This window comes from Nematolebias whitei, chromosome 8 (assembly GCF_014905685.2).
Source record: "Nematolebias whitei isolate Nwh7 chromosome 8, NemWhi1, whole genome shotgun sequence".
Taxonomy (NCBI): Eukaryota; Metazoa; Chordata; class Actinopteri; order Cyprinodontiformes; family Rivulidae; genus Nematolebias; species Nematolebias whitei.
The window spans coordinates 440,306-454,574 of NC_056505.1; the positions used below are offsets into that span (position 1 = coordinate 440,306).

At 41.3% G+C, this 14,269-nt stretch overlaps 1 protein-coding gene across 1 annotated transcript in view; it reads left to right on the forward strand.

Annotated features, from left to right (window-relative positions):
- The window catches only part of slc4a5a (solute carrier family 4 member 5a), a 205,987-nt gene that overhangs the window by 61,564 nt on the left and 130,154 nt on the right, over window positions 1-14,269 (forward strand). Inside the window, exons 7-9 of the mRNA XM_037679966.1 lie at window positions 5,378-5,433; window positions 6,872-7,029; window positions 7,127-7,214. Of these exons, the coding sequence (XP_037535894.1) occupies window positions 5,378-5,433; window positions 6,872-7,029; window positions 7,127-7,214 (302 nt within the window). The remainder of the gene's footprint in view (window positions 1-5,377; window positions 5,434-6,871; window positions 7,030-7,126; window positions 7,215-14,269) is intronic.

Genomic DNA, 14,269 nt, shown 5'->3' on the forward strand with positions numbered 1-14,269 from the left:
TGTTTTGGGTTTTTTTGAATGTCCAGAGGACCAGATTTAACTTTTTTAGATTTTTCTACCTGGATTATTGAGCATGCATCAGGATATCTCATTTAAAATGTTATGTTGTTTATTTGTCATATGCAGGTTAACGGTACAGTGAAATGCAAGGGCTTTAAAAGCATCCGTAATGTGGGGGGGACACAATGATGTGTGTAGGTGTGTGCGCACGCGTGCATGTGTGAGCGCGTGCATGTACACGCGTGTTAAAAAAGGTGTTCACTAGTGAACAAAAAAGCAACATTTCTCCTAGATTTCCTTTAATTCCACACATTTAAAACATGTTTCTCACCAAGTTTGTGTAAATTCAGCTGTGGGTTTTAAAGACATTTCAACTTTAATGCACCTGAACTCAGCGTCTCTTACACCTGCAGCATCTTACAGCGTCACAGTTACTGCTAAGCTAACATGCTACAAACGTGGCGCTCCTCTCAAACATCCTCCTAACATGAATATATGTTTATGATCAACCCCTGGTCAACCACTGCCTGCACTAAGCTGCTAAACTGGGGAGCAAGTAACACAGGAACCTCCATCTCCTCCACCTGTGCGCGTTTTCTGCCGACTGTGAAGGTGGGGAGTTAGAGGTAACCAGGAAAACCTGGAGTGGAGTTTTAATGGCTTGAGTATTCTCCTATTAATCAAGTGGAATGGATTTGTTCACGAAGAAAGAAAAACTGTGCCGCCTGAACTAATGTTTTATAGTAAAAGTGTGTGTGTGGGGGGGTGGGTGGGTGGGGGGGGGGGGGTACAAATGAACGTTTTTTTAATGTGGGGGGGACATGTTCCCTTCACATATAATGGTTGTGACGCCTATGATGAAATGTTCAGGATGAGAAGAACTGATTCCACTCGCTAAAAAATAGAAAAACCCAAGAAATATGAAATGCAATAAAATGCAATAAGGGTACAAAATAAAGTACCAAAAAGTGTCAAATTAATTATTATAGTAATTTCAAGGTCCTAAAGAGAGATAGTAAACAACAACATGGTAGAATATAACGGTTCAGCAGGATGAATTTGAATGAATAAGTATTTCAGAGTAGTGATACAAGCTAAAATGCACGATATATATTGCACATTAGCATGAACTAGACAGATTGTGTGACAGGTTATTACACAGGTAGTGAGGAACATTGAGGTGGATTATGATGGTAAGCTAGTGACAGTCATAATTTAAGACAATTCAATTCAGTTTCTTTATAAAGCACCAAATCACAACAAAGTTGTCTCAGGGACTTTACAGGAACATTCACATAAAAGCCCATTAGTAAAGTTCTCTATCTGAGGAATCCAGCAGACAAGTTGAATCTTGGCTTCGTTGCAGTCTCCCATCCTGAGCAAGCACAGTGGAGACAGTGGAAAGAAAAACTCCCTTTAACAGGAAGAAACCTCCAGCAGAACCAGCTCAGGACAAGAGACCATCTGCTTTGACCGGCTGGTTGAGAGGACAGGAAGGAGAGACAGACGAACACAGAATGGTAGGTCCAGGTATAGGTCCAGTCCAGATATAGGTCCAGGTCCAGATATAGGTCCAGGTCCAGATATAGATCCAGGTCCAGGTATAGGTCCAGGTGTATCTGAAAGACAAAAAATAAACACATTTTAAGAATAGAAAAAATAATTACAAATACAAACAGGTTGAGCAGAGTAATTAAAGACAGCAGCAGAGTGAAAATTGTGCTCAGTTTGTCCTCCAGCAGTCTAAGCCTATAGCAGCAAAATTAAGGGACAGCTCAGGAAACCCAAGCCGACCCTAACTATAGGATTTAGCAAAAAGGAAAGTCTTAAGCCTAGTTTTAAAACTGGATAATGTGTCAGCCTCACGGACAGAGATTGGAAGTTGGTTCAACAAGAGAGGAGCCTGAGAACTGAAAGATCTTCCTCCCATTCTGTTTTTGTAAATTCTAGGAACCACAAGTAAACCTGCAGTCTGAGAGTGAAGTGCTCTGTTAGGAAAATATGGAAGAATAAGATCTGTAATATAAGATGGAGCCAGGTTGTTGAGAGCTTTGTAGGTTAGAAGTAAGATTTTGAATTCTATTCCAGATTTGTCAGGGAGCCAATGGAGAGAAGCTAAAACTGGAGAGATATGATCTCTCCCAGTAACCCCAGTTAAGACTCTGGCAGCAGCATTTTGGATCAACTGAAGACGTTTTAAAGAAGTATTTGGACACCCAGATAATAAACCATTGCAATAGTCCAGTCTAGACGTGACAAATGCATGGACCAGTTTTTCTGCATCATCTTTAGATCAGATGTTTCTAATGTTAGTGATATTACGCAGGTGGAAGAAGGAGGTTCTAGTAACGTTTTTAATGTGGGGGATAAAAGACATGTCCTGATCAAAAATAACACCAAGATGTTTAACATTAGAGCTGGAGGACAGATTAATGCATCTAAGGAGGGAGAAAGACTGAAACGTTCATTCCTAAGGTGCTCAGGTCCAAAAACCAAAACCTCAGTTCGTCTCACTGACAATGTTCAGTCAGGTCATCTGGACGGTTTTGTTTTGTCAGCAAAAAAGAAAAAAAAAAAAAAGAAGAAACTGTCCAGATGACCTAAAAAAGTTCAATCTGGTCCTCTGGACATTCAAAAAAACAAAAACAAAACAAATCAAAAAGACATAGAAACGTTTCGTCTCTCATCCGAAAGACTTCCTCAGTCTGAGGTGCTGTATTCAGCTCAGTCTCTTAAATAGCACCTTCTCAGAGTGGATCAACCAGTTTTGCTGCTGACAACCAAAACCAGCTGCTCCCATGATCCAGAAGGACCATCAGCCTAACAATGGATCATTAGCACCTGATGGCTGTTTACTGTTCACAGAGGGCTGAGTGATACTAGCAATCACAGCATTGTAAGAGGGGGACAGTTGAACCTGGAGGCTCCACCCCTGTTTAATGATGGACGGTTTCTTTTCACAAAGATGGCCTCCTTTACTCCTCTCTCAAACCATCGTTCCTCTCTGTCCAGGATGTGAACATCTTCATCCCTGAAAGAGTGACCTCTGACCTGGAGATGAGTGTAGACCGCAGAGTCCTGGCCTGATGATGTTGATCTTCTGTGCTGGTCCATTCTTTTGGCCAGTGGCTGTTTAGTTTCCCCGATGTAAGACTGATCACCCTCCTGACACTGAACAACATACACAATATTACTCTGTGCTGGGGGACTGGATCTTTGGGATGAACCAGTCTTTGCCGTAATGTATTTTGGGGTTTAAAAGCCACTGGGACGTTGTGTTTAGAAAATAAACATCTCAGTTTCTCTGATACTCCCTCAACATACGGAATGACCACTGGTCTGGGTCTGGGTTCCTCCTTTTCACCTGATGTATTTATTTATTTATTTGTAGGTGTCCCTGAAAAGGACTTCAAGGGTCTCTTTTCTACCTCCTCCATGTACAGGTTGGCAACAATAGAAGAAACTGGAGACCCCATAGCGCACCCATGTTTCTGCCTATAATATTGCTCCCCATATGTGCTTTGACGTCCTTTTCAGGGACACTACCAAGTCATTTGTTCAGGTATGTTGACGACACCTGGGTTACCACTCTGAGCAGCAGGACCACACTTTCCACAGAACAACTGTGTCAACTCTTGAAACTGTGCCTGCAGTCAACCTAGTTCACATATGGGGAGCAATATTATAGGCAGAAACATGGGTGTGCTATGGGGTCTCCAGTTTCTCCTATTGTTGCCAACCTGTACATGGAGGAGGTAGAAAAGAGAGCCTTGACGTCCTTTTCAGGGACACCACCAAGTCATTGGTTCAGGTATGTTGACGACACCTGGGTTAAAATTAAATCTCAGGAAGTCCAACATTTTACTGACCACATCAACTCTGTGGATAAATACATCAAGTTCACACAAGAAGATGTAAAAAATGGCAGGTTGGCTTTCTTGGACTGTGAGGTCTCAGTCTCTGATAGAGGACATTTGCAAACTGAGGTGTACCACAAACCCACCCACACAGACCGGTATTTGCAGTTTAACTCTCGTCACCCTTTGGAGCACAAGTTAGGAGTCATCAGGACTCTGTATCACAGAGAAGACAGCATCCCCACTAGCTCAGGAGCCAGGCAGAAGGAGAAATCCTACACAAGACAGGCTCTAGAGCAATGTGTATATCCTAACTGGGCCTTCCTGAAAGCAGAGAAGAAACCCAAACAGGACTCCAGTCAGCCATCAGGTGAAAAGGAGGAACCCAGACCCAGACCAGTGGTCATTCCATATGTTGAGGGAGTATCAGAGAAACTGAGACGTTTATTTTCTAAACATAATGTCCCAGTGGCTTTTAAACCCCAAAATACATTAAAGACTGGTTCATCCCAAAGATCCAGTCTCCCGGCACAAACAGAGTAATATTGTGTATGTTGTTCAGTGTCAGGAGGGTGATCAGTCTTACATCGGAGAAACTAAACAGCCACTGGCCAAAAGGATGGCCCAGCACAGAAGATCAACATCATCAGGCCAGGACTCTGAGGTCTACACTCATCTCCAGGTCAGAGGTCACTCTTTCAGGGATGAAGATGTTCACATCCTGGACAGAGAGGAACGATGGTTTGAGAGAGGAGTAAAGGAGGCCATCTTTGTGAAAAGAAACCGTCCATCATTAAACAGGGGTGGAGCCTCCGGGTTCAACTGTCCCCCTCTTACAATGCTGTGATTGCTAGTATCACTCAGCCCTCTGTGAACAGTAAACAGCCATCAGGTGCTAATGATCCATTGTTAGGCTGATGGTCCTTCTTGATCATGTGAGCAGCTGGTTTTGGTTGTCAGCAGCAAACTGGTTGATCCACTCTGAGACGGTGCTATTTAAGAGACTGAGCTGAATACAGCACCTCAGACTGAGGAAGTCTTTCGGATGAGAAACGAAACGTTTCTACATTTTTTTGCTTTTTTTTTTTTTAATGTCCAGAGGACCAGATTGAACTTTTTTGGATGCCTAGTCCCTAATTGCTCCCTGGGCACTTACATAGCTGCCCACTCTCCACCTGCTTCTATCTCAGGTGTGATGGGTTAAAGAGAGAACTCATTTAGTCTATAAATGGAAACATCCTATGACAACATAGTACTTATATGTGTATACTGTATGTGTATGTATAAACACATATACAGTATATATGTTAATCATGAATTTAGAACTCACTACAACCTTGTTTATGTGTATATTGTCTTTTTTCAAATTTGTTTATTCTGCTTCTTCTTTTTTGATTATTTCATGTTTTTTTTCTGTTTAATTAGAATAGGCTACTGGATGCCTTGAATTCATAAATTATCTATTTATCCATAAATACATAACATACATGTCATGTTTGAAGAAGTGTTTTCCCTTGCAGGTCATGCCCAGAGTCGGAGTATGAACGATATTGCAGATACTCCGAGCCCAGACCAGGTAAACCCCTCCTGGACTAGACAAACACTTCTCATTCTATGTCATAACATAACAGTCTCATGAACATTATTAATGAAAATTAGTAAACAGATGCAAATCTGTTTTAGTTTTTTTATTTTCTTCCTCCTCAAAGTGTTTACGTTCCTGTCAGATATATGTGCATCATTGTCACCTTGTTGCTTCCTATCATCCGTCTGCTCTCTGTTAGAGCATGCATTGTGTTGAATGGATCATCTTTTCAATCACAAGTGTTTCATTGTAACTACTGACTGTGACAGGGTGTGATGGATGAGATGTGTAACCATCTAAGCCTCACATTAGTGGGGCCATGGAATAATGGAGCTGGAATCCATAAGCACATGTTCGGGCCACTGCAGAGGTGTGCTGGTTTTGCAGAATGGAAGCTATTAAGGTTTGAATCAGATGGGTCAGGATTAAGTGTCCCTCACTGGGAAAAGGTATGTGTGTGAAAACATTGAGGATTTATTTCAGAGCATGTATAATGGCAATAATAAAATATGCAATCATCACTACAGGGAATGAGTTCTTTCTTTCCAGCTTGGTCCAAGGACCACAGCCTGCAGTTTAGTTATGTGTTGAACTCATGTACACATGCTGTGGAGCACGTGTAACAACAGGATTGTGACGGTTCATTTCTGTGTGCATGTGTGCTCACACCATGAACATTGAGCCCGAACGGGTTGGAACTCAGATCTCCACGTGCTCCCCTCTCACATGTAGCCACAGATTCAGTCTGTGGAATATTGACAAAGCTTGGTGTGACTGAATGTTATTGTGCCGCTGCAACAGTTTTTGCAACTCCTTACCAATCAGACAGGTCGGGTCATCGTCATGTTCTGTGTCAGCCTTCATTTTGCCGTGTGGTCGTTTGGTTTCTGGATCATGAAATAACACAAAGTTGTTTTCTATAATTTTGGGCAGCTGTGGCTGAGTGGTTAGGGCAGTCGTCCTCCAGTGGGAGAGTTGGGGGTTCGATTCCACCAGCAGTTGCATGCCCGAGTGTCCCTGGACAAGACACTGAACTCTCACTGCCTCCGATGTGTGTCCCATCGGTTTATGAATATGATAAAGTTCTGATTAGTCTTTGTAGAGATCTAGCAAAGTGCTGTATGAATGGGTAAATGAGGCACAGATTGTGTCGTCAAGAGCTTTGGGTATCTGAATCAGATTGAAAGGCGCTAAATAAGTACAGTCCATTTACCATTTATAATTTCGTCAATACACCAGGCTTAGAGATTGTTGGAACAAACAGATTTCAGGAAATGTATTTGTTTTGTGTATTTAGTGGATATGCAGCAAGTGAACAACACACTATTACAAACTACACAGCAAATATGTCAACAGCTTTGAAATATTTCTTGAGAAACTGTGACTAAATCATCATTTCTCACTCTTTCCTCTTTTTTCTTTCCTGTAGCTTAAAAACAAATTCATGAAAAAAATCCCCAGAGATGCAGAGGCATCCAACGTTTTAGTTGGCGAGGTGGATTTCCTCAGTAAACCTTTTGTCGTTTTTGTTCGTCTGAGCCAAGCTACAACCCTGGGGGGCCTGACGGAGGTGCCTGTTCCCACCAGGTAAAACCGTTCCCAACATCTCACACATCCTTCTTGTCAAACTTCAGCTGACTTATTGCAATGGAGCACATCCCTCACATGTTTTACCACTCTGCAGATTCCTGTTTGTCCTCTTGGGACCACCAAGAAAAACCAAGTCATATAATGAGATTGGTCGAGCCATAGCAACCTTAATGGTGGATGATGTAAGTAGTTGCAGATAAATAGTGTAGTGCTTTCTTTATTAGACAGATAGCTTGGCATTGATTCAGGGAACCTGTTGGTAGTCTTTTTTCTCAAAGTCGCAGTTGAAGCTCAGATATACAGCATGTGGCTTTAGTCACAAGGACTCATTTACAAGAAAGACCTGATTTAGACAAAGAACACAGATGAGGTACAAACAGCAATACAGAGCCATAAAATGCATACAAAAGAAAATACAATTAGTTGTATAAAACAAAATGAAAACAAGCTACATTATAAAGTGATGCAGAAAAAAACCAGGAACATGTCTGTGATGGTTCTTATCAGGAACTTATCAGATGTTTGAAGCCACTTAGAGAGGTCAAGGTCGAGAGCTTCAGATCTTTTTACAAGATATTCCAGGAAACAGGAGCGGAGTAGGAGAAGGCCCTTTTGTTTTCTAGTTCAGTCCTCACTGAGGGAACACTGCAGGTAATAATGTCCTGAGAGCGCACGCTGTAGCTGCACTCACACAGAGACATGTAGGAGGAGATGTATGAAGGCAACAGACCAAGAAGTGATTTAAAGATGAAAATGTACCAGTGAGAGAGTCTGCGTGAAGTTAATGGTGACCAGTTAACCGGTGAATACAATGATGGCTACGGTAGTTACAGCCAGTTAGCCACTCTAAGTGACTTTAAAACTCTGTTAAGTTCCTGGCAAAAACCAATGCAGACATGTTCCTGTTTTTAGTTTTCTAAATCACCTTATAATCTAGCAGTTTTATTTTTGCTACTATTCTTCTTGATTGTCCTTTAAGTTGCTATTTTGTTTTGATTTGTAAAAAAATATATATACTTAAATTTGTATGCCTATGCCTATTTTATGATTGTCTATTGTTGTCATTGTTATCCATTGTTGTCAGCACTCTGTTAAGAAATCAGGTCTCTCTTGTAAATGAGTCCCAGAGGCTCAATGGGATTTACCTGGAGAAATAAAGGTTGAATGAAAGTTATGAATCTTAGTGCACCGCATCCAACATCTGCAGGGTGCTTGTAGGAGCGTTCATGTAAATAATGTCACCGTAATCAATGGAGGGAAGGAAAGTGTTTCCTAGCATTCAGAGTTAGATAGGATCTGTTTCTGAAAAAGAAACCCAGTTTAACTTTCAGCTTCTTTACCAAGTTTTCCAGACGGAGCTCAAAAGAGAGATGTGAATTGACCAAAATACCCAAATATTTGTAGGAATCCACAAACTCAATAGGAGCACCATGGTACCAATTTTCTGTTTGAAAACAACATCCCTTTGGTTTTATCAGCATTTAGCATCAGTTTGAGACAGAACAAATCTGACTGGATGATGTCGAATGCAGACTGTCAAAGTGACCTGTATTATTTATGTAGATTATGTCTGGATGTGGTGGTTGTTAAAAACAAGATTTGACCAGGGGAGAAGTCATTATTGTTCACCACAGAGGACAATTATGTCCATGTGTGTGTTTATGTGTCACTTAGCAGACTAATTACAATCTAGTCAGAAATGTTATTTGACCTAAATGCTGTCATGTTTTTCGTACAGGGCTCAGTTTTTACATGAGGAAACAGTTTGGTTGTACTGTTCACTGACTGATATAAATAATAGCTTGTTAAAAATTGGTGTAAAAATTATAATGGAATTGTTATTGAGGTAAAAAAAATATGTATTTTTTTCCTTACTGTGCACTCTAACTAAAGTTGATTTTGAATGTAGAAAATGCTAAATCCAGAACATTTTCTATGGAGCAATGTCAAGTTATGCTCTCAGGACTGTTGCTTCCAAACTAAAAGTTTCCAAGGACATCCTTGTAAAAGAAATTAATATTTTCAATGGTTTTCTTTCCTGGTAAAATCTTTTTCTTATTTTGTCTTTTCCCTCTTCAGCGGTCGCCACAGCGAGTCATCCGCCTCCACCTCACTCTGTCCTCTGCATCCCCTGTCCTCACTCCAACTACCTTCTTGTCCTCTCTAACTGCATCCATATATCTCCTCTTTGGCCTTCCTCTTTGTCTTTTTCCTGGCAGCTGCATTTCTAACATCCTTTACCGATATACTAACTGTTCCTCTTTTGGACATGTCCAAACCACTGTCCCTCCTCTGGACATGTCCAAACCATCTCAGTGTGTCCTCTCTAACTTTATCTCCCAGTTCTTCAACCTGTGCTGTACCTCTGATGATCTCGTTCCTAATCTTCATCCTTGTCACTCCTAAGGAGAACCTCAACATCTTCATTTCTGCCACTTCCAGTTCCGTCTCCTGTCTTTTTGTCCATGTCTCTGTCTCCAGACCATACAATATAGCTGGTCTTACCACTGTCTTATAAACTTTTCCTTTGACCTTTGCTGACAGTCTTTTGTCACAAATCACTCTTGAGACGTTTCTCCATCCTGCCTGGACTCTCTTCTTCACCTCTTTACCACACTCCCCATTTTCCTGGACAGTGGACCCCAAGTCCTTGAAATCCTGAACCTTTGTGACCTCTGCTCCTTGTAGCCTCACTGTTCCACCAGCCTCCCTCTTGTAAAATGCTGCTCTCATTCACATACATGTACTCTGTCTTACTACGGCTGACTTTCATTCCTCTTCTTTCAAGTGCATACCTCCACCTCTCCAAGTTCTCTTCCACCTGTTCTCACCACAGATCACGTCATTTGCAAACATCATAGTTCATGGGGATTCCTGCCTGACCTCATTTGTTAGTCGGTCTATCACCAGAGTAAACAAGAAGGGGCTCAGAGCCGATCCTTGATGCACTCCAACCTCCACCTTGAAGCTATCCTTCACTCCTACAGCACATCTCACCACTGTCCTGCTATCATCATGCATATCCTGTATCAGTCTAACATACTTCTTTGCCACTCCAGATTTCCTCATGCAATACCACAACTCCTATCTTGGCACCCTGTCATATGTTTTTTTCCAGATCCACAAAGACACAATGGAGTTCTTTCTGACCCTCTCTGTACTTCTCTATCAACATTCTCAAAGCAAAGATGGATCTGTGGTGCTCTTTCTTGACATGAAACCATACTGCTGCTCACAGATAGTCATCTCTCATCTAAGTCTTGCTTCCACAACTCTCTCCCAGATCTTCATCCTGTGTCTCATCAACTTAATTCCCCTGTATTTGCTACAACTCTGTACATCACCCCTGTTCTTAAAAATGGACACCAGCACACTTCTTCTCCATTCCTCAGGCATTTTCTCACCCTCAAATATGCCACTGAATATTTGAGTCAAAAACCTGACTAGCGTCGCTCCAAGACATTTCCAAACCTCCACTGAAATGTCTTCAGGTCCTACTGCTTTCCTCTTCTTCATTCTTTTCAGAGCTTTCCGGATTTCACCCTCACTAATCTTTCCCACTTCCTGGTCCATAGTTTCTATGACCTCTACTCTTCTTTCTCTTTCATTCTCTTCATTCATTAGCTCCTCAAAGTACTCCTTCCATCTTCCTATCACACTCCCCTCACTTGTTAGAAAATTATTAATAATAATAATAATAATAATAATAATGCATTTTATTTGTTAACGCCTTTCAAGACACCCAAGGACACTTCACAACATTAAAAACACAAAATAAAACACAAAATAAAGCAATACAAAATGGCTATAAAAACACTAAACCACGAATTCAATTCAATTCAGTTTATTCATAAAGCGCCAAATCACAACAAAGTTGTCTCAGGGCACTTTACAGGAACATTCACATAAAAGCCAATTAGTAAAGTTCTCTATCTAAGGAATCCAGCAGACAAGATGAATCTTGGCTTCAATGCAGTCTTCCATCCTGAGCAAGCACAGTGGCAACAGTGGAAAGAAAAACTCCCTTTTAAAAGGAAGAAACCTCCAGCAGAACAAGGCTCAGCAAGCAGCCATCTGCTTTGACCGGCTGGTTGAGAGGAAAGGGAGGAGAGACAGACGAACACAGAATGGTAGGTCCAGGTATAGGTCCAGGTATAGGTCCAGGTGTATCTGAAAGACAAAAAAAACACATGTTAAGGATAGAAAAAATAATTACAAATACAAAACAGGTTGAGCAGAGTAAGTAAAGACAGAAGTAGAGTGAAAATTGTGGTCAGTTTGTCCTCCAGCAGTCTAAGCCTATAGCAGCATAACTAAGGGACAGCTCAGGAAACCCAAGCCGATCCTAACTATAAGATTTAGCAAAAAGGATATGTCTTAAGCCTTGTTTTAAAACTGGATAATGTGTCAGCCTCACGGACAGAGATTGGCAGTTGGTTCCACAAGAGAGGAGCCTGATAACTGAAAGATCTGCCTCCCATTCTGTTTTTGTAAATTCTAAGAACCACAAGTAAACCTGCAGTCTGAGAGCGAAGCGCTCTGTTAGGAAAATATGGAACAATAAGGTCTGTAATATAAGATGGAGCCAGGTTGTTGAGAGCTTTGTAGGTTAGAAGTAAGTAAGAAGAAAATTAAAAAATAAAGTGAGAAGGCTAACTTGAACAGATGAGTTTTGAGTTGTGATTTGAAGGTCTGAAGGGAGTCAATATTACAGATGTTTGGGGGGAAGAGTGTTCCAGAGTTGGGGAGCAGAGTGAGAAAAGGCTTTGTGTCCCATGGTGCTGAGGCGGACGAGAGGCACGTTGAGGTGGATGGAAGAGAAAGAACGAAGGGAGCGTAAATGGGTGATAATGTACACAAGATGGGACAGATCGGGAGGGGCGAGGTTATGGATGGCCTTGAATGTGTACAACAGGATTTTAAATTTAATTCTGAAAGTGATTGGAAGCCAGTGAAGTTGCTGTAAAACTGGGGTGAGGTGGTGAAATGAGGGTTTTTTGGTAACGATGCGGGCAGCTGAATTTAGAACCATTTGAAGCTTACGGAGTAATTTGTGTGGCAGACCAAATAGGAGAGAGTTCCACTAATCAATTTGAGAAATTCAATTCAACCTTTATTTAGACAGGTAAATCCCATTGAGCCTCGAGGACTCATTTACAAGAGAGACCCGATTTCAACAAAGAATGATGACAACAATGGACAACAGCGACAACAATAAACAGTTATAAAAAGTCATACTACAATTTTGTTTTATTTTTTTATTTTTTATAACAAATAGGATGGCTAAAAGAAAAAGGTAACAAACAAAAAAAACCCAGCTAGATTCTAAGGCAAATGTAGAAAACTAAAAACAGGAACATGTCTGCATTGGTCCCTGCCAGGAGTCCAACAGATTCTTAAAGCCACTTAGAGAGGTCAAGGTCAAAAGTTTCAATTGTTTTTGTAAGGTTTCCAGGAAACAGGAGCAGAGTAGGAGAAGGCCCTTTTGCCTAGTTCAGTCCTCATTGAGGGAACACTGCAGGTAAAAGAATCCTAAGAGCACACGCCAAAGCTGCACTCACGCAGAGACATGTAGGAGGAGATGTATGAAGGCAGCAGACCAAGAAGTGATTTAAAGATGAAAATGTACCAGTCTGTGTGAAGTTAATGGTGACCAGTTAACCAGTGAATACAGGCTGTAGTGGTGGGTACGATAATAACAGCCAGTTATGAATCTTAGTGCACCATGATAGACAGCATCCAACATCTGCAGGGTTCTTGTAGGAGCATTCATGTAAATAATGTCACCGTAATCAATGGAGGGAAGGAAAGTCACAGATACAAGGCGTTTCCTAGCATTCAGAGTTAGACAGGATCTGTTTCTGAAAAAGAAACCCAGTTTAACTTTCAGTTTCTGTACCAAGTTTTCCACATGGAGCTTAAAAGAGAGATGTGAGTCGACCAAGATACCCAAATATTTATAGGAATCAACAAACTCAATGGGGACACCATTTGAGGATAAAATCGGAGGAAGAACTGCTGGGACCAACTTCCTATTTGAAAAAAAAGCATCCCTTTGGTTTTGTTGGCATTTAGGACAAGTTTGAGGCGGAAAAAAATCTGTCTTGATGTAGTTGAATGCAGATTTCAGAAGCTGGAAAGCCTTAGCAACAGTTTTAGCTCGACAATAAACAACTGTGTCATCAGCATAGAAATGTATGGATGCATTAGGGATGTTTTTACCTACATTATGTATGTAGATTGTAAAGAGGGTGTGTCCTAAGACTGAGCCGTGTGGTACACCATTGTTGACTGTTAAATAACTGGAGGAAGTACCATTATGTTGAACACATTGCTTCCGGTCTGAGAGATAGTTAGAGAACCAACCAATGGTGTGTTCTGAGAAACCAATTTCTGAGAGTTTATGACACAAGATGTTATGATCCGCAGTGGTTGTGCTGTGTTGTTTCCTGAAACCAGATTGATGTGGAGGTAAGATGTTAAATGAGTCCAGGTAATTTTTGATTTGAGAGTTTATCAGTTTTTCTAGAACCTTGGCTAAAATGCAGAGTTTAGAGATTGGTCCATAGTTGTTCAGTGAGGTGGGGTCACCTCCCTTCAGCAAAGGAAGAACAAAGGCTGTTTTTCACATGTCTGGGATGGAGTTTTGTCTTTTGGAGAGATTGAAGATATGGGTCACAGGGACTGTGATGATATGAGCAGCCAGCCTTAAGAAATGACCAAGCTATGGACCAGGATGGAAGCAGAGTGCGGGGAAAGGGATGGACAGAGACGGTTAATGTTTCAGAGGTGGAAGTATGCAGAGCGGGTGATATTATTGATGTGAGAGTGAAAAGAGAGAGTGCTGTCAAGAATGACACCCAGACTCTTAATGTGAGGGGAGGGAGAAACCATGGAGCCGTCAAAAGTGAGGGAAAAAACTGTTGACTTTAGATATGGTGGATTTAGTGCCAATGAGTAGAAACTTTGTTTTATCACTGTTTAATTTAAGGAAGTTAGACGTAAACCAGGTTTTAATTTCAGCTAAGCAGGAAGTGAGGGAGGACGGAGGAAGTGAATAATTAGGTGCAGTGGATAAGAAGAGCTGGGTGTCATCAGCAAAACAATGGAAGTGAATGTTAAATTTATGGAATATATTGCCAATGGGGAGAATGTACCATTCCTATCTTTAACAAGTCTAACCTGCTGCATGTTAGGATTTGTGGTCGGAGCGAACCCAGAGTGCAGAACAGGGACT